The following is a 26,291-nucleotide window of genomic DNA, read 5'->3' as shown; positions in this document are numbered from 1 at the left end:
AGGCTCAGGTCATGAACCCAGTGTTGTGGAATTGAGCCCCGCATTGGGGTCTGTGCTGGGCATGGAGCCTGCTTAACATTCTCTCACTCTTGGGGTCCCTGGATGGTGCAGCTGGTTAAGTGTTTGACTCTTGATGTTGGCTCGGGTCATGATCTTAACAGTTTGTAGGTTTGAGCCCCCATCAGGCTCTGCACTGATGGTGTGGAGCCTGCTTGGGCTTCTGTCTCTTCTTGCTGCCCCTCCCCTGCTTGTTCTGTCTCTTTCTCAAAATAAATAAATAAACTTTAAAAAAAAAAAAAAGGATTTTCTCTGTCCTTCTCCCTCCCCCTCTGCCTTTCTCCCCCACTCATGCTCTCTTTCTCTAAAATAAAATAAAATAAATAAAGTGGATATCTTGTAGACAGCATATAGTTGGGCCACACTTATGTTTGTTTTTTTAATCCAATATAAAATCTCTGTATTTAATTGGGATTTCTAGGCTATTTACCTTTAATGTGGTTATTTGTGCAGTTGGGGTTAAGCCTACCATCTTGCTATTTGTTTTTCTCACTGCTGAGACACCTTTCTTTGTACTCAGTGGTTTTAAAGTTAGATACTTCATTCACCAAACATTTAGTAACATTTATGATGTACTAATTTGCACTTTCAGAGTTATTAAAGAGGGAGGGCTGCCATTTTTGGCCAAGATGGAATAATAGAGACCAGATGTATTCTGCCTGATACAAACCAAACCAAACACAACCAGGGAAACCAGACAACAGGTTGCAATGGAGACAACGTACTCCTGGCAATGGAGAGCACTGATACCTGGGAGATTTGCGAAACAACCTCAGGTGACTCCTAACTTACTTCCTGGAGAAAGTCTGCAGTGCAGGGAGAGGGAACCTAGGGAGAGCATGGAAATGTCTCTAACTTCAGTGGAGGTGGTTGTCCTGGGAGGCCAAGGCAGCTAGAGGCTATAGGATAGAGCATCAGAGAAGTGAACTCTGGATTTATGAGTCTGGGATTCAGAGGAGAGGTCACAGCTAGAGTTAAACATTTGGGGATCATCAGCATGTACAGAGCATTTGAAGGAATGGGTTTTAGTGAAGTTACCCCGAAGAGGGTGTAGAGAAGATGATCCAGGACTCAGCCTCAAGTATGCCCAATATTTAGAGGCTGAGCAGGAGCATTGGGGTGTCGCAGAACCTGAGGGAAGAGCGTTGCAGGAAAAGAGTGGTCAACTCTTGCATGCTGCTGAAAGGCAGAATTAGATTCTGGTAGAGAATTGATCGCTGCATTTGGCAAGATGATTTTGACGAGCTGTTTCACTGGAGTGCTGGTTTGTCACGTTTTTAGAGTTACTATTTTTTAAGAGAAGCAGCTTTCGGCGATGCAGATTTTTTTCTGTGTAATTAATCTCTGCATATGTTTATGACATGTCAAGTTTAAAGATTAACTGCAAAGCCAGAAGCCATGCTCCTACCTTCTAGTTTAAAATCTAGAGCATTTCTACCAATGTGGGAGCCTCCTGTGACCTTTCCTGACTCTGTCACTCACCCCTTTTTCCCCTGTAATTTTACCACCTGCATTTGCATTGCTAAGAATAACGGATTGTTGGTGGGATCTGTAATTCAACACTTTATGTGTGAGGGCATACTGGTGCCCATAACTTAAGTGTGTTGATAATGGACACCTTGAGCAGTAACTGAAGTTCACTTACTGCTACGTGTCACTCCAGTTTTTGAACATACCACAGTTTATTCAGCCCTTTTATTCTTAATGAATGTTTGAGTTATTTGCAATTTTTGGCTTTTACAATCATCACTAGATTTTAATTCCAGTCTGGCTGCAGTATGATGGTATCTCATGGCTTTAATTTATATTTCTTAGCTAGTAATGAGGTTGGATGTGATTTGACGTATTTGCTGGCTATTGAATTTTCCCATTTTTTGAATTGCATGTTTTTGTCTTTTGTACTTTTGGGAGAGTTTTGTTTTCTTGTCGTTTTGTTATTGATTTATGGGATATTTATATTTTTTTATTTTTTTATTGTTTATTTTTTTGAGAGAGAGTGTACCCATGAGCAGGGGAAGGGCAAAGAGAGAGACGGGGACAAAGGATATGAATTGGCTCTGCGCTGACAGCAGGGAACCTGATGTGGGACTCAAACTCACAAACCAAGATATCATGACCTGAGCCGAAGTCCAACCCAAATGAACACTTAACCAGGCACCCCTTTATATAGTTTATATACGAATCTTCTGTCAGTTATAGATATTGCACACATCTTTTCTCAATTTCTGGTATGCTTTCTTTGTCTTGTCTTTTTATCTTATTAAATTTTATCTTATTAAATTTTTTTAATGTTTATTTTTGAGAGAGAGACAGAGAGAGACAGAGTGTAAGCAGGAGAGGGTCAGAGAGAGAGAGAGACACAGAATCCAAAGCAGGCTCCAGGCTCTGAGCTGTCAGCACAGAGCCCAATGTGGGGCTTGAACTCACAAACTGTGAGATCAGACCTGAGCCGAAGTCAGATGCTTAACCAACTGAGCCACCCAGGGGCCCCTGTATTGTTTTTTTCATATTTTAAATTATAATATTGACCCATCTGTCAATCTTTGTTTTATAAAAATGTTTTGGTTAGCAAATGCTGCATTTTGTTTAAGAAATACTTCCTAACCCTGCAGTCATGGAAGATAAAAATGTAATAGTTTTATCTTTCACATTTTGTTTTCAATTTACCTGGGATGAATTTTTACATATGGTGTGAGGTAGGAGTTCAATTTCATTTCTTTTCCATAACTATTCAGTTTCCAAGTCCCAACAATTGAGAAGTCTGATCTGAAATACTCTCTCTGTCATAAGCCAGAAATCTACATATTCATGGTTTTGTTCCATTGGTCAAATTGTCTGTCCTTGCGTCAACACGAGACTGTCTTGATTTCTATAGTTTTATAGTAGATATTGGTATCTCTTAAGGAAAGTGCTTTAAATTTCTTACTCTTCTTCAAGGAACCCCTGACTATTTCTGACCTTTTTCCTTTCATGTAAATTTTAAAGTCCAGTCCCCAGAAAAGAATAAAGTTTTGATTAGGGTTGTACTGTCTATAAATCAATTTGGAGAGAGGTTGACATGTTTATAATATTGATTATTCCAATCTATGAACATAGTATATCTCTCCGTGTTTACTTTTGTCTTAATGCCTTTCAAAATCCTATAAATTTCTCCATGACGACTTTGTACAACTTTTGTTAGGTTTATTCTTAGGGGCCTTATTTTTTAAATGGTAGTGTATTAAAAAAAAATGGTTAGGGAGGGAGTTGGGGGGGGGGGGAAGGGGCAGAGAGAGAGGGAGAGAGAATCCCAAGCCGGCTCTGCGCTGTCAGCACAGAGCCTGACACGGGGCTTGATCCCACGAGAACTGTGAGATCATGACCTGAGCCCAAATCAAGAGTCAGATGCTTAACCAACTGAGCCCCCAGGGGTGCCTGTATTTTCTTTAAGGTAGGATTTTTACTTGTTACTGATACACAGAAGTGCAACTTTTATATGTTGATTTTGTATCCAGAAGTCTTGCTAAGTTGTTGTAGCAATTGCCCACTGATTGTACTAGCTTATCTATGGGTTCTTTGGATTTTCTGTGTACCTGTGCTGGTTCCCCCAGCAGCAGACAGCAAGGTGGGATTACTTGTGTGAGAGCTTTATCGGGAGAGATGCCTGGGAGACAGCTTTATCGGGAGAGAGACCATGGCGGGAAGGATTCGGTGGAGGCTGAGAAGGCCGGCTGGGCGTGATTCAGGTCGGATCCTCACAGAAAAGGGCCGTGGGGACGAAGAAAGTTCTCTGGAGGAAGGGTCAGATGGCAGCACGGTTCTGGGGAAGTTTGACAAAGCATTGGAGAGTTCCTGAGCCAAGTTACCAGAGGGGTCCCCTGTGTGCAAGCATGGGCTGAGCAGCTTACAGGGAGCCTGGCCTGGCAAGAAGGCCGTGGCGGACTTCAGAGCGTGCCATCTGGGGCTTCAGATCAGTGACGTGCCCGCAGGTGAAGATCTGAGGTTACAGCGCATGGATGTGTTTGCTCACACTGTTTGGGGCGGCTCAGAGGGAGGTGGTGAGTGGGGTGAGCCCCTGTCACCCTGGTCCTCCAGTCTGAATTCTCGAGGACCACTCTGGCTGATGGTGTCTTGCCTGCAGTGTGGCCCAAACCTTCGTTCCTGATCAGGGATCTGAATCTCTGCGGTCCTGCCCTCGTAGGCCAGGGTTGCTGCCTTCCAAGGGGATGGCTGGATCCCTGGGTCCCCCACGTATTTCTTCCTGTTGGGGTGCCCTCCCATGCCTGCCCGTGTGGTGGCCCCTCACCTGTGGTCGCCACGCACAAGGGGCCTAAGCTGCCTGCGTCAGCCATCCCTGGGGCCTCGGGAGCCTTGCTGTCTGGGACTCCTGGCCCTGGAGTGGCCGATGCCCCTGTGGGCATGACGCCCGCAAAGCGAGGCCTCAGGGGCACAGACTTGCCCAGCGCAGGGCCCTGGAGGGTGTTTCTGCTGCTGGTTAATCTGGGGAGGAGGTGGCCCGTCCTGGCCAGAGCTGGCTGGCAGGCACTGAAGCCTTGGAGCACGGCCCCAGCCCGCAGCGTCGGCCTGTGGAACTACGACCTGCGTGGGGGCCCAGCAGGGACATGGGGGACCGGTCCGGCCACACCCTGCCGCCTGTGTGTTGCAGGGCTCCGGGTGGGAGGCGGGGAGGTGAAAATTACACAATCTCCCTGCTCTGAAAATATACCTCTCCTTTCCAGAAAATTGAGTCAAATGGTATGGAAATGTGGCTGAGTGATTATGGATATTGTTCTGTGGACGTGTCGCCAGGTGTCTCTTCAAGAGGAGAAATAAATTTGTATATCTCTGCCTTTATTCTGGGTTTAAGGTTTTAATAAAAATGCAGCGAGGGAATCCTGCAGAGCAACTTGCCAGGAGCGGAGGTTCCCGTTGCTGGCAAGAGCCTCAGGCTGCCTTCCCTCACACAAATCCACCACTTCTACGCTGTCACCCCCGCGGGACACCTGGGAGCCCAGGGCCTCACTGTCCATCCTGGGATGCAGGCCCGGCCTCGTCCATCAGGCTGCCCCTGCTCGCCCTTCTGGTCCACAGCCTGGGGCCCGTGCCCTTGTGTCATCAGAGGGGTCTGCGGGTTCCCCGCTCCCGGGGACGTTGCTGGGAGCTGAGGCTGGGGGTGGCCTGTCTCAGCCTCCACCCTGGCCGGGGGAGGTCCTGCGGTGTGGAAGGCCTCCCATCCGCCCTTCTGGAGAGGTGAGTTCCCTCCGTCAGGTGCCAGGATGGGAAGGGTGGAGCTGGGGAGAGGGGGCCGAGCCTCCTGGGGCCGAGGCTGCAGGCCTGGGGTGGGGGCTCCATGAGTCAGGCCCCCAGGCCCGTGAGCGCTGAGCCACCGTCTCCTGTCGAATCCAGAGCTGCTGCGCACAAGGCTTCGGGGAAGATTCCAGAAGGGCTTGTACTGCTCCGGCCGTGGGGGACCCTGGTGACCCAGCCTGCCACAGGCAAATTCTGGGGGTGCCCTGAAGAGGCTCAGTGGTCTTCAGGGTGGGGTGCCCGGCCCGGCACATCCGTCAGGCAGTCCGCGGAGGGCGCGAAGAACGTGTAACAAGAAAGACAAGTGCAGGTACTTCGCATCGAGTCTTCGTGCTTAGAATACAGGTGGACTCCGGGGCGTGGGAGGTGTCCTTTACTGCGCTGGGGCGACCCCACGCGTCTCTGGTTTTGAGAGATGTTTTTGCAGAGACAGAAATGTGAGCTGGTGCTGTTCCACCTGCGGCCGTGAGCTCACATGATGGCAGGGGTCTCTGCCTTGATTCCCTTGTCGCACTGTCCTTTTTTCTTTCTCATGCGGCTCTTTTCAGGATTTACCACCCATCCTGGTTTCCAGCAGTTTGCCGTGTGCCTTGGAGGGTTTTCTTTGTATTCTCCCGTTGAGTTTGCCAAGCTTCTTGGATTTCTGGTTCTCTGTTATTTTTGCAATATCCTTGCCTGTTATTTCATCAGGAATTTTTATGCCTCAGATTCTGTCTCCTCTGGGGCTGCAGGTTCACATGTGCCGGCAGAGAATGTTGCCCTCAGGTGGCACTTCCCCCAACGCACCGTCCTTGTGCTTCAGTTTGGGTAGTTTCTGCCTGTGCCCCCAAGTTCAGAGATTGCCTGCCATGCTGCCGCCAGCCCACAGACAGGTGGCAGACAGACGGCAGACGGGCGATGTCTTCTCCGACACCGCGTGTTCTGCGTCGCAATTCTGTCTGGCTCTCTTCACAGACATCGGCCTCCTTGTTTTCTAGGTTCCAAACACACTTGTTATGGTTTTTTTAAAGTTTTGCTCTGAGATTCCAATATCTGAGTCATTTCTCCAGGTTTGGTTCTATTGACTCTTAGTTTTTTTAATCTTTATTTTTTAAAGCAAGCTCTGTGTATAAACGTGGGGCTCAAACTCATGACCCCCGTGGTCAAGAGTCGTGTTTGCCACCGAGTAGGCCAGCCGGGCGCCCCTCCCAACTAGTTCATGTTGGCGGAGCACGTTTTCTTGTTTTTTGATGTATCTTGTTTTTGTTTTTATTGACTGCCCGAGTCAGCTTGTGTATGAGAACAGCAGAGACCAGAAAACTGAAACCACGGATGTGCGAATTAACAAGATGGAGCCCTGTCGCAGTGTAGATGTGCACCCTACCAGCGCGATGTGCGCTTCAGAGATATTCCAGTGTTAGTGACGCTGCAGCAAAGCTGGGAAAATAGAAGGAGCAGCAGACCCCAGCGGAAGCAGGTGACACCCACACCTGGCGCGGGCGCCTTCTGGCCACACGGGTGCAGTGGGACAAGTCCGCCTGTTCTGTAGTTGAGCCACGTGGAGGCTTCATGGCCAGTTGAGCTGGATTCAGATGACATGAGGCTGGTCAGGGCTTTCTTGTCCTTTGGGGTCGAAAGTGGCCACGGGTTCATCTCCCTTCCGCCGTCTTGTCCTCAGGTGTCGCCCTGCACCTGCCCCTGGGGAGTTCCCGGCCTCCACCCCTGCCCCTCAGGGAGTGTCTCCCGTTCACCCAGGGCGGGGTGCAGCGCCTTCGGGTTTCTCTGCTTTTCTGCCTGACACCACTGGCCCCGTGTGCCTGCCGCCCAGAGCTGGGTCCCCCTCTGCTCCCCTGCGTCTTCCGTCTCCAGTGGCCGAGGTTCCCCTGTGTCTGTGGGGGCCTCTCAGCTGCCGCCGTTCCACTCCCCCCACAAAGGGTCACCTGGGCGGGAGTGAGGGGTGCCAAAACTCGCTCCTGCCTCCTGGGCACGTGGGGTCCCCTCAGAGGGTCTAGGCTGCTCTCATTTCTGGGACGGGAGCCACGGTCTCTCCGTGACCCACCGCGTCCTCGTGGAAGCGAAACCACAGTGTCAGGCCCAGCATCAGTGGGTCCTTGCCGAATTTTGTAGGGACACAGGGAGTGATCCTGAAGCACCTGCTGCACCCGGAGCCTGGCGGTCACCTCAAGTAAAGAGATGCCACCGCTCTTAGCGATGAAGACATTCCAAATCTGTGCGGGGTCTCTGTGCAAGACGGGGCCACTGAGCAAACATTTTCATAGTAAAACACTCAGCCCCTGCGAGCAAAAACCTGGCTAATGATGTTTTGACAACGATTCAGGAAGGAGCTACTTTTCAGAAGAAATGTGTCTGTGGAGAAGACGCTTGGAAAATGTTCAGAAATGTTATGTTATTGTTATGGGGGTTTGTTGCCAAGAATAATGTGTGTCACTTTTGTTTAAGTTTAACTTTACACTTAAAAAACTTGGAAATAGTTTTTAAACTTGTTCTAAAATATCACAAAGGGTTTTAGTAGATTGGACTTATTCATAAAAATCATTAAAATTCAACACTTTCTAATTAGCCTGGAGAACACCTGACTGTTATTATGGAGTATAGAAATTTGCTGCCCAAATTTTAACAAAATGAGGCCAAATTGGTCGATGGGATTGTGTCACGTGCCATGCAACTTGGCGGTCCAGCCAGTGACGCACGATGGAGCTGCCCTGTGTCCTGTGAGGAATCTTCTCAGACGTGATAGAAATTAAAACCAAGAGTCAAAATTATCTGAATGTCAGTGTCTCTTCAAATGGTGGCGTCGCAAGTGGTAAACGCGATTTCGAAAATAAGGAAGCGTATTCAAGCTGGGACTCCCTAAAGTCACTATTTTTACCGTATTTTAGTACAGCGAAGACCTGGTACGTTTAAAATTGTTTTAAAATATTTCATTTCATCCTTATACGGTCCTTCTAAAATGTCTCCTTGTGTTGATAATATGCATAGCAGTAGTTATTTATACGATTTGTAAATAAATGCTCATGCTTATTGGGATTCATGCTTGGATTGTGAAATTCTTCTCAGAGATCACTGTCGAGACATCACTGCTGTAGGTCAGTTCTTATCTGCACTTTCGGGAGAACCAGGGGTTAGGATTTGGGGGGAAGTTGCAGATAATTTGTGGATAAAGTATCTGAGGCGGCACAGGATCTGTTTTCTGAATATAAATTGAACCGATTCGGAGTTCTCCTTTTCTTGCACGTTGCTTGAGGGGCGGAAGGCAGGGAGGCCCCTGGACACAGACTCCAACGCTCAGGCCTCCCCGGTGGGCTCCCTGGGTGGCGACCCTTGTGGGCATCCCCCGTGGGCTTCCTGGAGAGCACCTGGAGGGTGTCCCTGGGTGGCTGGGTCTGTTGGCCAGAGGTCTACGTCAGAAGCATTCAGATGTGTGGACAGGGGGGCATCCTGTTGTTCTCCAGCCAGGCTGCTCCGCGGCCCTGCGGGGGCAGAGGCAGACGGCCATGTGCGCGGGGGCTTTTGCGCCTCCCCGCGTCCCCTGTGCCCTGTAGTTCGGGTGCCCCCGGGCCGCAGACCCTGGCTTCTGGCGGAGGGGCCCGTTCTGTGCGGGGCGGGTGGGGGGCGGAGCGAGAAGCTCACCGTCTTTATTCCTTCTCTTCGATGCCCAGGAAGATGTTCCTCTGTGGGCGCCTGTGCATTTTGTCTGCCTCTGGGACCCAAGACCGGGAGGAAGGGCCATCGGATAGTGCCGGCTGGGGCCCGGGTGGTCCCAGTGGCCCATGGCCAGTGTTCGGGTCCTCGTGACGAGAAGGGCACAGCCCAGCGGCGCTGGCTGACTCCGTGGGGCTCCCGGAGGGGTGCGCAGACCCGGTGGTGATCGACAGCACCATGTAGCTTGGGATGGACGTTGTTCTAGCTGTAGGACAGCGGTTTTGTGTGTTTTTGTTTTTACAAAACTAAAAGATTAGGTAGCGGGATAAGGCAAATTTAGTCCACGGCTCGGTGTCTCATAGCTGGCCCCTTGGCTTCACCATTTGGGACATTTGCTATCACGTGGGGGTCCCCCCTGTCCCCCCAACCCCCTACCATCCGGGCAGCTCCAATGTTGATGTACTGTGTCTCACAAATAACTGATTTTAAATCATCACTCCAAGAGCTAATATATATTTTTTCATAATAATCTGCAAATATTTTTTATTAATTTCCTCTGAAGAGGAAAGAGAAGCCTTGCCTCGTTTCCAAGAGAGGATATAGCTCCTGGCCTGGCCTAAGCTGATGCGTTATCAACCGCGTCCTTAGCTTGCCGGCCTTATCTGCATGTTCTTGTTTAATATTTCGTGTCACCGTGTGGCCTTTTGTGCCAAGATCCACGCGTCTCTGAAATATCCATTCATCACGTCTCATTGTTGATGTCATTACTCAGCCGTTTATGGCCGCTCTTAGCTGGCCCGCCCGTGCCCGGGAAAGGAGGTCGGCCCGACGCGGGGTGTGTGGCCCTGGCCCGTCCTTACCTGCTGCCGCCCGGGCTCCCCACTCGGGGCCGTGCCCCGGGCTTAACATCGAGTGAGCTGTGTGCACGTCAGTCCCGGTGGGCTGGGTTCTCCGGAAAACGCGGCACTGAGTGCAGACGCACCTTGAGGGGTGAGGCCGGGGGACCCCGAGGTGCGGGTCGGATGAGGAGTGGCCCCCTGGAGCCCGGGCCGGGCCTGTTCATCTGCACGAATCCCGTGGCCGGGCCCAGGGCCACCTCCGCTTGCTCGGCAGTGCCAGCCACCTCCGCAGTGGAGGCCCAGACGGCAGGCAGGTGGCCATTACTGGTGGGTGGAGCAGAGTTCCCATGGGGCCACGGCTCTGACCACGGTGGGGGGGGGGGCTGCCGGTCTTGCTGGGGGAGGGGGCTGAGGGGCGGTGGAAGGAGCCAGCCCCTCTCCCCACAGTGGCCTTTCCTCCGCCCTGCTTGCTGCCGGCTTTGGCTGCTTCCCTGGGGGCGCAAACCCAGCCCTGGCTCCCAAGGGGCTGAGCTCTGGCTAAGTGTGCCCTTTCCAGGCCAGGTAGCTGCCCTTGTCTGTTCCGGCTGTGCTGGGGTGCCCCCTGGGGGCCACCCACGTCCCACACGCTCCTGCCCTAAGCGAGCCACCTGCCTGCTGCGTCTTGGTGGATGGCAGTGTCCTGTCGTCCTCCTGGACACCGGGAGGTCAGAAGAGGCAGCCACCGAGGGGAGTTCAAGGCCACAGTTGGGAGCTGCACTTCCAGATGGGGATTTGTGTGTCCTTTACGCCGGCACTGCATGCGTTGAAGGGTGACCCCCAAAGACACGTTCCCCATGAAATCACTGGAACCTGCGTTACCTTGTTTGGAAAAAAGGTCCCTGCAGGTGTAATTAAGTTCAGACTCCTGAGATGAGATCCTTCTGGATCATCTGGGTGGATGTCCTCCTGCGATACGCTGGGAGGAGGAGGCCGTGGGAAGGCAGAGCCGGGGTGGGTAGGGGTCAGGAGATGGGAGAAGAGGTGTTGCCATAAACGAAGGACGGCCAACAGCCGCTGGAAGCTGGAAAAGGGAGGAAGGACGGTCCCCTAGAGCCTGCGTGCATCTGGATGTCGACTTCTCTGGGCCCGTGAGACAATGAGTTCCTGCTGCAAACCACCCAGCAGGCTGTGGTGCTTTGTGGTGGCCCCAGGACACCGACACAGGGACACACAACTCCTGCTCTTTGAAGGCCGGAGTGGATCCTGGGGAACAGAGATGGGCTCTGCCGGACACCCTCTGTTTGCCCCGTGGACTCGCAGCCCCCCAGCAGCCCCCAGAGGCTGACCTGTGTGGATCACGGCCTGTGTCCCCCCCAGTGTCATCCTGTTGCACCGCGGCCACACCTCCTCCCAGCGGCGCTCACCTGAGCGTGGGGCTGAGCGTGTCCTGCCCGCTGCGGGTGCCCCGTCGCTGTGGCCCCTGCCCACCTTCCTGTGCTGCAGGGCACCCACGTTTGGGGGGTCCTTTATGACGCCGTCTTGACGCCGGAGGTTACGTGACACTGACTCGCGGCCGCACGGAGCAGCATCTCGGATACTAGCATCTCCGCCCTTTCCTCCGTTTTAACCTCGGTGGGGGCGGGGGTGAGGTGACGGATGATGCAGGAAATGTGAGATCTTGCTGGTTTGTCCTTGGAGGGGGCGGCATGGACATGCGAATGCTTCCCCGTGGGACCCCGGTGGCGCATGTGGGCCCAGCGACTATGCAGACGGTACAGCTCCCGGGGTGGTATCTGCACCCTGGGGGTCAGGCAGGTGCTCCTGGCCACCGTCTGTACCCTGCCTGTGGCACCGGCTCCAGTCCGAGGCCGCAGGGCGTCTGCCGGTGGAGAGCAGGATGGGGGCAGCCGGGGTCACAGCCCGAGGATCGAGGTACCCCTGCCTGGCACCGGCCCTTCCGTTGCCTTCACGGGGCAGTTTGGGGGTCTGGCCAGGTGGTCTCGGGTGGCTGGGGCAACAGGGAGGTAGGTGGCTGCTGACCCCCTGATCTGCATCTCCGTCTGTGTCCCCACACCAGTGCCCTCCCCCCCACTCCAGCTGCTCCGCCTGGGCCCCATGGCTTCTTCCCGTGGCCAGTCTTTGTGAGACACCCGTCACTGGAACAGGTGCCGTCCAGCCTTCTGGGCCTCTGTGTGTCTCCGGGAGCTTCCTCCAGCTCTGCGACTCTGTTGGAAAAATTCGGCATCACGTGGTCACCCTTCCAGCCCAGACCTTCTGGACTTTTCTGTCACAGGCCACAGGCAGCCGTTGCCCACCCTCACCTCCCTCCAGTGTCTGGCCCTTAGTGACACCGTGGGCAAGTCTTCTAGCGCGTCCTCGGATGTCATACGTCTGGCCTCCGGGCCCCCCTGAGGCCACCCGGCCACCGGGCCAGCCACACAGCCTCGCTCTGACCCAGGGTTCATGGGGTTCGCCACCACCACCACCCCGTGGTGCACGGGGTGTTCCTACTTCTGAATTCTAGAACAGAAGGGATTCGCTGTTCAGCCATTCGTACCTAGGAAGTCACCAAGCCATTCTTGTTAGTGTTGTTTGTAGGTCTTATTTCTTGTGTCTCCCTTCATTAGAGGCTTTTATCGTAATCTCTCCGGCTCAACAAAGACAACGAAATTTGCCCTGTTAATTCTGTAATTGAGGGAGGTCTCCGCAAACATACCCCCGCCGCCACGGGAAGATGTTTACTCTCAGCTCAACACACACAACATGTTTAGCTGAGCAAGATCCAACTGAAAGGCATAAATCAAGGGTTTAAAAATAGAGCGGGGCTTGCGGGAGCTTCGTCAATATACTAGTCAAGTATTGAAGGACAAGAAAGACTATGTTGGCAAAACTCAATTTGGCCCTTTAAACGTTTCACGGTGTTTACAGCTCGTTTCTCAAGGAAAGCGGCGCGTCGTCTGGCAGGACGCTGGGGCGCTGGGAGGTACAGGCCAGAGAGGGAACGGAGACTGTAAAATAGTTACCGTCCTCTCTTCTCAGGAGCCAAGCTCTGCGGCCACCGGACTTTCTGGTGTCCCTGAGGGGATGCACAGGTGCTGGTCTCAGCGCTAAGGCCCGGGGCAGAGTGCATCAAGGCCCGAGACCAGAGAGCGCCCAGGCCAGGAGGGCACTCCCATCCGGGAAGCAGAGGCCGGAGGGGACTTTAGGGAGACGTCGCTGCCCCAGAGCCGGTGACCAGTGTTGCTCGCTGAGCTCCTGTGCGCCCGGGGTCCAGGGAGGCCCGCGGGACCCGAAGGCAGAGCTCCATGGGTGGCCTTTCCTGAAGGACTAGCACGGAACTGCATCTGTCAATCAACAAATCAGCAAGCGTCCACTCTTACAATTCACTAATTTTTACTTTACATATGAAAAAAATAAAACTGAGCTCTGCAGACACTTAAGAACTTATCCAAAAGTCACAGAAATATCCAGAATTCAAATCCCAGCTGCTGTGCTGGGCTTGTGAGGGGAGCAGGGATGAGTCAGACCCAGGCCCCCGTGGGGGACTCCAGTCCAACTGAAGGGTGCAGAGCACATGCAGTGATTGTAGCAAGAAGGAGCCAGTGGTGACAGCCTGGTGACCCGGGGAGGAGCAGGTCCAGGAGCGGCGGCCAGGTCCAGGGCCCGCTGGGTCAGGACACAACTGCAGGGAGGAGGTGGGAGGGTGGGGGGGGGCTGGCTCTGGGAAGAGGGGCAGGGCTGGGTCACGCTGTCCCTGGGGCTGGGGTCCCGTCTGGAAGCTCGACTGGAGAAGGGTCCACCCCAGCTCACCAGCATGGTGGTGGCAGGGTTCGCGGGCCAGAGGCCTCTCTTGGTGAGTAGGCAGTGGAGGAGGTGACAGAAGCCACTGCCTGCTGGTGGCCTGACAGTGACAGGGATGGCCCAGCACTTTCCATGTCCTGCCAGTGAGGAGCTACTGAAGGAGGAGGGAGGGTGTGGCTGGGAAGACCACCCCTCCGGACCCCCCCATCCCCCTAGTCCAGCTGGGGCCTTGAGCCCATGCCTGAGGGGCAGCCCCAGGGGAGGCCCTCCCTTCAGTGTGTCTGTGTCACAGCCACGAAGACACTGGAGAACAGCTTTGGGGACCATGTGGTCTCAGCACAGCTAAATGTCAGGTAAACACCCTGAACCATTCAGCTGCCTCTCCACGGACATGACCTTGAGTCCTTGTGCCCTCTTGTTCCCACACCAACTAAAGCATTCCTCTCAGCTCATGACGAGCACCCCCGGGAGGCAGCACCCAGATGTGGCCTGGCAGGTGCACCCCAGAGGTGGTGACCGTGTGGCATAGACACAACCCTTCTTTAGGGCAGAGCCTGAGGCTGGATTAGGTGGACGGTGACCCCACCCACTGCTAACGGCTGAGCTCCCTGGTGACAACCTGCCCAGTCTTGTGATCCTGTCACCAAGACACTTGCCCCACCCCCGCGGGACACCCCCTGCTCCCCAGGACCCGCCCTGCCTCCCTGTGGAACACCTAGTGCTCCCAGGCTCCCACTCCCCCCACCGCGGGAACCCTGTGCTCCCTGGACCTGCCTCCCCCCCACTGGTAGATGCTCCGTGCTTCCCAGGACCCTTGCAGGACCCCCCCCCCCCCATTAAATTTTATTATGCAGGACTCTGCCCATCATACAGGGTTGCTATTTTGTTGATTAGATGGTTGCTCTCCCCCAAAGCAAATGTTATTGTGGCACCTGGGTATCAAAAAAAGAACTGTGAGGTAAAAACCCAACTTAGATGCACATCTGGCTTTTGGCTGTTTCTGGTCAGTGTGGACAGGATGTGAAGGGAAGCTGGGATCCAGTCCTGCAGGGAAGTGGTGGCCTTGACGACGGCGTGTGTGACCTGTGGTGCAGGTGTGCTCGCTCTCCCTCCCTGGAGCGCCCGCCTCGCCCGCTCTGGCCGCTCCCGGGGGACCCGCGGAGCCCGAGTGGACATGTGACCTCCAGATGACCAGTCCCATTATGCCACGCGCCTCTTGGAGAACTGAATTCAGTTCAGTCTAGCTCAACAGAAAGTCCCACAGGATGGCGGGTGGCCGCGTGCCAGCCACCAAGTCGACCTGGCTGCTCGGAGTGATAGTGTCCGGTCTCCTGGACGGGTCCCCAGTTCCAGATGCTGGTTCCCCGTAGCCCCCACCCCCTTTCCCCACCGGTGGGGCAGGGAAACAGGGAGAAGAGAAGGGAGCAGGGAGGGGGGCCAGCCGGGCAGGGCCCCCCCCCCACCCCCCCAGGAGCCGTCTGGACCTTCCACCTGTGGCCGTGGGGCCCTTTACAGAAAGCTGAAGGACAACCCTGAAAGTCTCCGCCATGGGGACATGGAGAGTGGCAGCTGGGGGAGGGATCAGGCTCCGGGCCCCCCACGGGCTTTGCTGTCAGCATCCGGCTCTGTGCTGCCCTCTGAGACCCCGCGGAGGGACACATGGGGCAGAGAGCCGGCATCCCCGCATGGCCGCCTGAGGCCGCACCAGGTGGTCTGACCTTTATGGAGGTGCATGGGGGTCCTTGCGCGGGGCTTCCTGAGGCCTTTTCCGGGATGAGGGTCGTAACTCCCGCCTGCTGACAGGCGCCTGTTCGATGCTCCAGCCACAGGCTGAACGCCTTCAACATCCCAACCATCTTAACTGCCGGCACATTTTGCAGATGAGGAGTTCAAGGCCTACACTGGGTAACAGCCCTGTGTGCGGTCACATGGGCCCTGAGGGCCCGGGCAGGGCCTCATACCGGGTCTGACTCCAAGGCCGCACAGTCTCCAAAGACCTTCTCCCTGTTAGCTGTGCCCAGTGTCCCCACCACACAGCTTCAGCGTCCAAGCCTCGGTGCCTGGGATCGTTGCTGTCTAGGCCCGACATCCACCTACAAGGCTGTCTCCTCCTTGCCCGCTCCCGGGGAGAGGTCTCCGGTCTGACGCCGTCGGTGGAGGTGGGAAGCGCTGGGGCCGAGGGCTTCCCGGCGGAGGATGCACATCCAGGACAAGCCCCTGACCGCAGTGTCCATTGCACGGCCGCATCCTAGGCTGGAGTGACTCCTGACTTCCAGAGTAGTTGGGAAGGGCAGAGTGGTTGTCGTTCTTAGACGAGCCACGGGGAGGCAGCGCAGGACAGAGATTGAGGTCCCTGGCCAGCCAAGCCCCTAAGGCTGCCCCTGCTCCACCATTCGCGCCTGGGCCAAGGCGCCTCCAGGCCCCATTTGTTCTGTCTGGGACGATGGCACCCGTGCAGGCGCTGGTCGATTTTACGGGTCCATGTCTGGGCCGTGGACACAGCCGGTCAGGATGTGGCCGTGAGTGGATCAGAAGAGAGTCCGAGTAAAGCGGGTCACCCTCCCTGGTGCGGGTGGGCTGTGGTGTTGCATTGAACCCGAGAGAAAAACCCCGAGTGTCCTGAATAGGAGGGATTCTGCCTGCAGACAGCCTTTGGGGTGGGAATCTCCATACCCTTCCTGGGTCTCCAGCCTGCCTGTGGGCCTGCTCACCTCAGACTTGCCAGCCTCCTGAATCGGGTGTGACAGTTTCTGAAAATAATCTCTAACACACTTCTGTTTGTCTGGAGAACACCCACTAATACAGGTAACGAGGTGTGATAGTGTGTGTCCCTCGCAGGAGGACAAGGAGGGTGGAGTAGGTGGCCGTGGCGATGATGGTGGGGTGGGGGTTGGGGGTGACATTGGGGGAGGAGTGATGACCAGGGTAGAACAGTGGGGGGGGGGGTGTGACGGCTGGGGAAGTATGTGATGGTAGGGGAGTGATGGCAGGTGTGTGTGGGGGGGGGATGGGAGGTATGTGTGTGTGTGATGGTGGACGGATGTGTGTGACAACTGGGGAGTGTGATGGCGGGTGGTGTGTGTGTGATGGCGGAGGGATGTGTAGGACACTAGGGGGTGTTACCACGGAGGGCGTGAAGGGGGGCTGATGGCAGTGCTATTCCCACAGGTCTGTTGGGTGGGATGTGCTCATCCAAATGGAAACCCTTTGGACAACGCGTGGCACACAGTTGGCCCGTGATGATGGTCAGGGTGTCAATTACCACTGTTAATTACGGCTATTTCCTCCAACTGGTTATTTCCATTTTCATCACAGCCTAAATTAATCCTTAGAACCACCTGTGAGCTGAGTGCCATCATCTCCTATTTTGAGTTAAAAAAACAAAACCCTGGAGTGAGCTCAGGACATGGCATCGCCAGGCCCTCTGGTGACCCGTGGCGGAGGGGGGTTGGCGCCAGGCCCGCTGGTCACCCGTGGCGGGGCCTGACCTCCCTGCCTGCGGGACGCCCCCTCGGGTGCTGGCCGCTGGGAGTTGGGGACCCAGAGCTGCCTCTGTAAAGCGCTGTTATCAGGGATTCAGATGCGAGCAGTTAAGAGTGGAATCTGAGTCGAGAAACGTCATGTGCGATCTTTAGCTGGAAAACATTTTCTAGCAATTTTTTTTTTGAAGTCTATTTGGCCACTTAAAAATAGCATCTTTTTTAAAAAAGTGTTTTCTGGGATTTACGGCTTTTAGCCTCTGAAGACTCAAGTGGAACTTTTTTCTCTTTCGGTAAAATCATGCACAGGCGTGTCTGTCACCAGGAGCGAATCTTCCCTGGGCCTGAAAGGAGATATCGAGGAGGGAGCGTAACCGGGAACTCGGCCCGGTGCTCGCATGGAACCGCTCGGCCAGGTCTCGACCTCCCTCACCGCGGGGCCACGCAATAGGCCGCCTCGATCGTTTACCATTAACTTACCTGAAATACAGTTTAAAATCTAGTTCTTTGCTCACACTGGCCACGTTTCAAGTGCTCACGGGCCCTCGGGGACTGGTAGTTCCCATGCCAGGTGGTGCCCGCGGAGAATGGCTCCTTCACCGAGCCCTTCCCCTGGGTGGCGCTGTCCCACGCAGCCGTCTACGCCCAAGGCCAAGCCTGACTTTTGTAGAGTCTTGGACACGGCCACCCCCGTTCTGCCCAATGGTCTCTAGCTGCCACCATCTGACTCGTAGCAGAGGCCAGGCGGCCTGCAAAGCCTCCAGGACCTTCTATCTGACCCTTTACACAGAGTGTTTGCTGAGCTTGCCCTGGGGCTGGCCTGCTTGTGGTGGCCACACGTGGCTCTTGAACCCTGGCCCCTCCGGGGGTGCAGCCGGGTGGACAGGTCTGAGATGGGCCATAGCAGGGGGATGGGGGAGTTTCTGGGCACAGCAGCTTAGGTCACAGGGTGTGCCGGGAAGGGGCATGGGGACACACAGCCTCATCACACGTGCATCGTACGTGTGGTCTGTGCGCGCGTGAATGTGCGTGTTCCCTGTGGGGTGGGTGTACAGCCAGTGAGCACTGCTTCCGTGGGCAGAGGCAGGAGGGGCCGTGGGGCTGCCTGGGGCTGTTTCCTTCTCCAAGGCGGATGGAGGGCTAGGATCCCACAGGGCAGAAACCCCCTCTTCACCAGGGAAAGGCCACCAGGTTACTTGCCAGTGACGCTGTGCCCCGGGAATAACAGGCCTCCGCTTTATTGCTCATTGCACCAGGAGGCAGATTCGTCCCTGCAGGGCTGTTTCTAGAAAACGCGGTGGCATAAACTCCAGAGCAGGGGAGGCTCATGCTTGCAATCAAAGCGAGGATGCTGCCCAGGACTGATACAAAGTCCTTGGAACCAGACGCAGGCGCCGACCCGTTGAGCTGGGGTCGTGACCTGTTTGCTGTGACCTGTTTGCTTCGTCACCTGCGGGCTGGGCTCTGCCATCCAGAGAGGAGGACTGTTAGGCTGGGGGACGGGTGCACCCAGCACGTCTCCCCGTGGGAGAGCCACAGCGCGGGGCACGCAGGGGCTCTTGGGGCACAACAGCAGCAGCTTTTACAACGTGGCTCTAACTGCAGAGCAGACGCTTGTGTGAGCAAATCGGGCTGTGCTGCTGGGGATCCAGCGAAAATGCTGGGAGAGAGACACCGTGTCTGAGCACAACGTCTGGGCGCTCCTTCCTTTCTCAGTGTCCCTCTACTTACCCTCAGTTTGAAGTCTCTCACTTATGCCCCTACAGGGCAAGAGGACACTGTGGGTTCCTGGGTCTCTGAAGTGTGACTCATGGAAGACGCTGGATTGAAATCGGTTCATCTGAGCACAGCATTGGCCTGTGACGCTGACCTTGTGACCGAGGCACCTTCCCCCATGGAGGAGGGAGGACGATCTTGGACACAGATGCAAGCGTACGACTGTATTTCGTCTCTGTTGATGACAGAGAGACAGCCCGAGGCAGCGGTCCCCCCTGCACAGGTGCGGAATCTCCCGGAGTGACAGAGCAGGCCGAGATCCGAGAGCTTTTGCTTCTGACAGGTTCCCCAGGGGTGGACGCTGCTCACCCAGGAACGTCACTTTGAGGAACCGGAGTCTGAGGCACAGAGCTGGCCTCCTGGCACCTGCAAGGAAGGCAGAGCGCCCAGAGATTCTGCACCTGGGGCGGGGCGTGGATGCAGCGGAGCGGCCCAAAGGGAAATGCGCTTACAGAGTGTCCTGGTCACCTGCAGCTACGCCCCATCCCCCCTGCACAGCCGCAGGGGTCGCACCGCACGGGGCTGGACTCCACCAAGCACGAGCCAAAATAGCAAGAGCAGGGATCAGCCATATCCCGAACTGCATGTGGTTTAGGGTCGAGTGTTAATTTGTCGCAGACAGAGGGACTGGGCACTCTCTGGGTGCTGCACCCACATAGTCGACGGTGAGGGCATCTGCTCCCAACAGCAAGTTGGGATGGAACAGCTAAAGGAGCAGGCTCAGGCCCCGGATGAGGCGGGTGTCCCCACAACCTTGGCAAGGCAGTCTCTGTAGAAAGAAACTGCTCGATACATTCGTGGTGAAAGAGTGTGTGCAAGAAAGAACTGCTGGCCGAGGGCTTGGCCGGTGAGGAGGGATTATAACTGAGTGCTAGAATCACAAATAATTGTACCTTCAGACAATCTGGAACTTCTCGTCCATGCTCATGGCTTAGGTCTCCTGTTAGTAAGCTACACGTCGTTCATTCTGTAGCTTGGGCTTCTCAATCAATTTCTTTTGGTCCTTATTTAGAATCTATTCCCACACTCTTCCAACTAGATTCCCAAATAAGAGTAAAATTCCTCGATACTGCATTTTGATCAGATGTACCCGGGAAAGCACTTGTATTTGCACCAGGAGAGAAAGACTCCCACCTGCTTCCTCGAGTTCCCCCATAGTTCGACGGGGATGCTGCTAGTTAACAACAAATGTCCTATGGGTCAAATTCAAATAGATTCTTGCCTCTCCTCTTTGTTCCTCTATTTTCTTTAATTTTCTCCACATCTTTAGGTTGGCGCACACAGTAGCAAAGGCAGACGCATCTAACTTGGCGTCTGATACATACACAACTTGAAACCCTGGAGTCACAATGCCAAGTCGAGAGGGGGCGGTTCTTGGATGGACTGGTCTATGGGGAAGGGGGACAGTGAATGATTCAGGGGACCCCCTCCCCAACTCTGGGAAACAACTCAAAGTATTTCCTCATTACAGCCAGCGGCACTATTTTCAGGCCAGAAAGACCACACGTTGCGAGAGAGAGAACTTCTTTGTGCTGTTTTCCTAAATATAAAAATTAACAAGTCTTATAAATCTTTACCTGTAATATTTTTTCTTTCATTTTCTATCCTCACTGCCCAGGACAGTCTCTGTTTCTCAGAGGTCCACTTCTGGAAGTGGTGGTTTGTTGGTAGTGGAGCTATTATCCCACTGGAGACACCGTTTCAAATCTGTGTACATTGGAAAGACACCAAGAACTTGGGGTCAAGACACTAGAGAGTACAATTCACTGATGTGAGCTTTGTATTCTAAACCCATCTTCCCTGTGAAGCATTTGCCAACTCTTACGTAATCATAGTTACAGAGTCTGACAAGCAGAGCAGAAATCAGGCACTAAGAGTCTCCCGGTAATCTCCCAGGGCCGGGGATAAAAAAAAATATGAGTTCAGGGCTTCTGAAGTAGCCAGGACTGGGGTGCCAGAGAGAAGGCGTGTGAAGTGTAGTGAGTCTACACATCTGATCTCTTTGTCCCTCAAAGCATTCTTTAAGTTCCCAGCCATGCATTCAGAAATGAGGTGAGCAGAAAGTCATAGCCAAGAGGCTGAACACCCAAGGAGAACTTTTATGCAGCCTCATAGCATGAAATAAAAATAAAACTCAAGGTCCTATAGATTCTCTCAGATTTAAATCAAAACTCCTGTAGAAATGAAGAGTAAGAGAAACTGGAAATAGACCAGATATTACAAAGACTTAAACCTGGTGTTACAACAACTCAAGATGATCAGTTCTTATTCTAACTAGATGCCAGAGCTAGACGAAGGCCCTCCAGAGTCTCTGCAGTATTTCACAACACAACGTCCAGCATTCAGTCAGTAAGCGCCAGTCATACCAAGAGTCGAGGCGACAGAAATAGACTCCTGGTAATAACTTTGATAGTGGAGTTGTTGAATAAAGATAAAAAATCACTATGACTAATCTAATTCAACAAAAAAGATGGTGAGCTTCACAGAGAAGTAGAATCCATAAGATAGACTCATATGGAAATTCTAGGTTTAAAAACACATTGATGGACATTTGGTACAAAGTAGATGAGTAGCCACAGCAGAGGAGAGTAAGTTATCTGGAAATAGGTCAGTAGAAAACATTTGGATAAAAGCAAAACAAAACAAAGCATGGAAAATAAAAAGAATGATAAGAAACCTATGGGACATAATAAGATCTAATATGTACAACTGGAGAAGGGGGAAGAGAGAAATCATTCAGAATTGATATTTGAAGAGACAGATTAGAATTTTTCAAAACTCACAAAAGAAATGACGCCATAGACTCAAACATCACTATAAGCTGGATCCGGGCACGATAAATGCAGTGGACAACATCCAGGCACATCGCTGTAAATCCGCCGAGATCAACAGACAAGAGAAAGTATTTAAAATGCCAGAGGAGGAAAGGAGCCTTAACCGTCAAAGGAGCAACGAGAACACAGAGGAAGACAGCAGACTTCTCAGTGGAAACTATGGAAGACAGAAGACAATGGAGACACTGAAAGAAAATAACTTGCTAACTCAGAATTCTATGTATTTAGTAAAAATATTCCTCGAAAATGGAGATATAGATATTTTCAGACAAATACGAGCCTGATAACATACCCAGAAGAGCCACACTAAAATGCTACAAGGAATTCTTCAGTCATAGGAATGTATTGTCAGTTGGAAGCATTAAAAATGCACTACAGAATAAAGGGCAGAAAGAAGGGTACATATATGGGTAAACCTAAATGAATATTAACTGTATAAAACTACCTATAATGTTCTGTGGTGTTTAGGACATTTGTAAAAAATTCATGATGAATATAATATAAAAGATGGTTGTTAATGGGGTTAAATAGCCTCCTGTCCTTGCATTTCTCAGCAAGTAGTAAAAGCGCTAATTTATTTTCAATTATAAAAGTCTAGGATGTAGGGGCACCTGGGGGGCTCAGGTGGTTGAGCGTCCGACTCTTGATTTCAGCTCAGGTCACGATCTCATGGTTCATGAGTTCGAGCCCCAAGTCGGGGTCTACATTGACAGTGTGGAGCCTGCTTGAGATCCATTCTCTCTCTCTCTCTCTCTCTCTCTCTCTCTGCCCCTCCCCAGCTCACACAACTCTCTCACAAATGAATAAACACTAAAAAAAAGTCTAAGGTGCATATTATAATTTCTAACAAGGCTGTTAAATATTAAAAGAATACATAATTAACAACCTAATAAAGGGGAAAATGGAACGAAAAAATACTTGAGTGACTTAAATAAGGTAATGAGGGAGAAAACATAGGCAAGGGAGAAAAAAGAAAACAAATAGTAAGACAGTAGATATAAACCCGGCTATATATATCACTAGATACATTCCATGTACGTGGATTAAGTAATTAAAAAGCAAAAAGAAGGAATTTCAAAAAATACATCCTTATATTTAGTGCCTAAAATATATACATGAAATACAATGCACAGAAAAGGTGAAGGTTGCCAGATGAAAGATGATATACCATGCGAACGTTAGCCAAAAGAAAATTAGTGTGGTTATGTCTATTAATATCAAACAGAGTAGATTTTTTTTTTAAGCAAGCTCCATGCACATGCATGGAGCCCAGCACAGGGCTCGAATTCACGACCCTGAGATCAAGACCTGAGCTGAGATCGAGAGTCAGACACTTAACTGAATGAGCCACCCAGGCGCCCCCAGAGTAGATTCAAGGCAAGAAGAAATACACAGTTAAAGAGAAATGTGTCACACAACTAAGGCTTCAGTCCACCAGAAAAATATAATAATTTAGTCTTTATGAACTTGATTACATAGCTTTGAAATATATAAAGAAAAACTGACAGCCCCGTAAGAGGGTGAGTCCCTCACAATCATCGTGGGGGACTCAAATGCACATCCCGTAGAAACAGTTGATGAGTCTATAGGACCCTGCGCCCAGCACCTGCAGAATACCCATTCCTCCTGACTTCCAGGGGGAGCAGTCACCAGAACCGTCCATGTTTGGCCATGAAGCAGGCCTTGGTCAATTTCAGAAATGGAAATCATAGAGCAAATCAGTATTTTTAAACTTTTTCCAACCCATAACACATCACAGGGGATCACTCTGTGCCCCGGGTGGCAGTGCCCATGCCCATGTGCTTCCTGTCTCCAGAGGGTCATGTCCAGATCTTCTCTGTGGAGCTCTCACCCAGCTCGACTCCGGACCCAGTGGGAGACTCCCCCCAGCTCAGACTTAGTGGATCACCTGATGTTTGTTAGTAATGCTAATGTTTGTGTTCTTGTCCATAAATGTAGTTCTCAGCTGCTCTCAGCAACTGTCTATCCCCTGCAGCCCGCAGGGTCTGGACACGCGGGAGCCACTACCGAGAGGAGACGTTCTGATGTGCGCAGACTATTAACTCATTAAATTTTCAGCTTTGAAAATCACCGTATTCAGGGATCCCGTGAGAGTGAGGGAGGGGGTGGGGGGACCTGGTCGATGATGTTTTTACATTTTATCTTATCGAGGTCAGTCCTGCTCTGTCAAAGCACCCCTGGGGATAAACACTGCAAGGTCCTGCTTGGGACCAAGGATGCTATCAGCATGCCTGGCAGGGAGAGCCCGCCGGGACTGGCTCCACCAGGGACCCTGTGATGTGTGGCGATGAGAAGGCCACCTAATACCTCTGAGTGGAGACAAGTGGAGGTGACAAGACAAAAAAACTAGAACTGTATGCAAAAACAAACCCCAACCCCCTGAGATACCTGTTTACTGATGGAGGGGCCGAAGTAGGAAAGGGGTGTCTGCGTCCTGCTCTGCCACCGACTCGGTGATGAGGGAGTCCCGTGTCCCCTCTCTGCTTGGGGTCCTCAGCTAGGATCACAGGACGGGCTGAAAGCCTCGATCCTCTGGTCCCAGTGCCCCGGGCCTCCACACTACCACCAACTTGATGACATCGGGGAAAGAGAAGAGAGGACTTTTGTTTCACTGGAGAAGTGTGGGCAGCCGGCAACCACCAATAAGAAGGGTGTGTGTTCTAGAACAAACACCAGTCCATTGCCAACACGGCCTCAAGGCAAAAGTTCTCTCTCCAGAGCTGTTTTAGGACCTGATTCATGAATGTCCACCGACTTGCCCATTTAGAAAAAGGAGGCAGCTACACCCTGTCCCAAGTAACATTTCCCAGCCTCACCCCCATGGATCAAGCAGAGGCGTAACCTGTCCATAGAGTGGGTCTGGGTAAGAAAACCTGCTCAGAGAAATGTTCTGGTCAGCCCCGAACATGCCGTAGGTGGGTCAGACGCTCCCTGGAGCTCACACCGTCTGCACCACAGGGACCCAACCTGCGTGTTCCCGTGCTCGGTACACATTCCAATGCGGAGAAGTTCCGTGTGTGTTTTGTGTACACGTGTGTGCACTCTGCAGGGCGCTGCCACGGGAGGGGGGCAGCAGGTGACTCTGGTTCTTCATGGACACAACCCTCAGAAGCTAAGCGTCCTCAAGCCTTATCCTGTTAGAAAACAGGAGCCTCTCAAACCTTTCCTTTCTCAGACTCAGTAATTTCTGTTTATTAAAAAAACAAAAGGAAACCCACATACCCTCCACCTTAACATTTAAACAAATAAGCTCTACTTGGGACTCATGAATAAAACACACTTCCTCGCACAGCGTGGTTAACAGTATGTGCACATATATGCTCTTTATTCCTGAGGGTGGGGCTGTGGGGTCTCACGAAGTCTGGAGTTTCCTGCTTAGGGGGCTCCCTCGGGGCAGGTGGCCTTGCTGACTGTCCTCTGCGTCTCCTCGGAGCTTCACCCTTCTCTTCCACTTACTGGGAAGAGCTCCCTGTTTGGAGAGAGAGTTTCTTGAGAAATCCTAGGCGTCCTGCTCATCCTGTGGCTCGGACCCTCCTGGGCTGTCCCACTGGTGCAGGACTACAGGCGTGAAGCCAGCCTCCAGTGTCCCCAGTCTGTGGGCAGCAGTCACAGGTGCTGTGGGGCTGGAAGGAACCGCAGGAAGAGAGAGTCCTGGGTGGGGGGAAACGGGCTTGCAAGGGTGCAGAGGACGACAGGGGGCAAGCCAAAGCCCCAAGAGGTCAGGGCAAACTCGGAGGCACTGTTTGCAAGAGGGAGAGGGGGAAGGTGTGGGTTTGGGTGAGGGTGGCAGTGGGCCAGGTGGGGAGAGCCCTGGCAGGATCTTGGGGAGCCCAGGCCAGGACGCAGAGAGGGGAGGAGCCACAGGGAGGTGGTCACAGAGGGAGGACCGAGTGGGGGCCAGGCCGCACCCTTTAATGCCTCACTGCCACGGCCTTCTGCCTCCAAACCAAGTGGGGGCCCCTCTGAACACTACTGGGCTGGGCTGGGGGTGTCCCCTCCCCTCGGGGGCACCCCCTGTGGACGCAGTCCTGTGATGTCAGGCTCTGGGAGGTCAAGGACCTCGGTCCCTCCCGTGCACGCACTGCTGGGCCCCCAGCCCGGCACCAGAGGAGTGCCCGCCACCCATCCCCCAGACAGGCAGGCCCAGGGCCAACGTGCAGGAGCCACAGCAGGTGGAGAGGCCCTGCCTCAGACACTGGAGCCATAGGGACGTTCCTGTTCTCACGACAGAACTCTCAGGGCCCGGGGACTGGGGATTTGGCAAAGTCTCCCTGCCATCTGACTAAAGCAGCAGAAAGTGGCTGGATGTCAGTACCGGTCGGTAAGTTTGTGGCGGGCGGGGAAACCGCTCACCCCCCTTTCAACCCCCGACTGCACTGGGCTGTCCCACTGGGGGGAGGTGCAGACTGTGGGGGGCCTGCAATTTCGGGGCCCCAGGGCTGGCTCTGGCCCCGCACAGAGTGGCTCCTGGCTGCTTGGTGACCAGTCACACAATGCGAGGTCTCTAGTGACCCGTCTGTGGCTCCACCCTGCTGGGCATTTAAACAAAGGACAAGATAGCAGGCTGGCCGAAAGAC

At 53.3% G+C, this 26,291-nt stretch overlaps 1 protein-coding gene across 3 annotated transcripts in view; it reads right to left on the bottom strand.

Moving 5' to 3' along the window:
* Positions 1–24,876: 24,876 nt before the first annotated feature.
* SPACA7 (sperm acrosome associated 7) overlaps positions 24,877–26,291 on the bottom strand; it is a 28,089-nt gene continuing 26,674 nt past the window's right edge. For all 3 annotated transcript variants that reach the window (XR_008296574.1, XM_015084898.3, XM_027065239.2), the window contains one exon: positions 24,877–25,183. Coding sequence is in view for 2 of the 3 variants with exons in the window: in XM_015084898.3 (XP_014940384.2) it covers positions 25,167–25,183 (17 nt within the window). In the remaining variant the exon portion in view is untranslated. The remainder of the gene's footprint in view (positions 25,184–26,291) is intronic.

This window comes from Acinonyx jubatus, chromosome A1 (assembly GCF_027475565.1).
Source record: "Acinonyx jubatus isolate Ajub_Pintada_27869175 chromosome A1, VMU_Ajub_asm_v1.0, whole genome shotgun sequence".
Classification (NCBI taxonomy): Eukaryota; Metazoa; Chordata; class Mammalia; order Carnivora; family Felidae; genus Acinonyx; species Acinonyx jubatus.
Note: the sequence above shows the minus strand (reverse complement) of the source record. Positions and strands in the feature narration are given on the sequence as shown.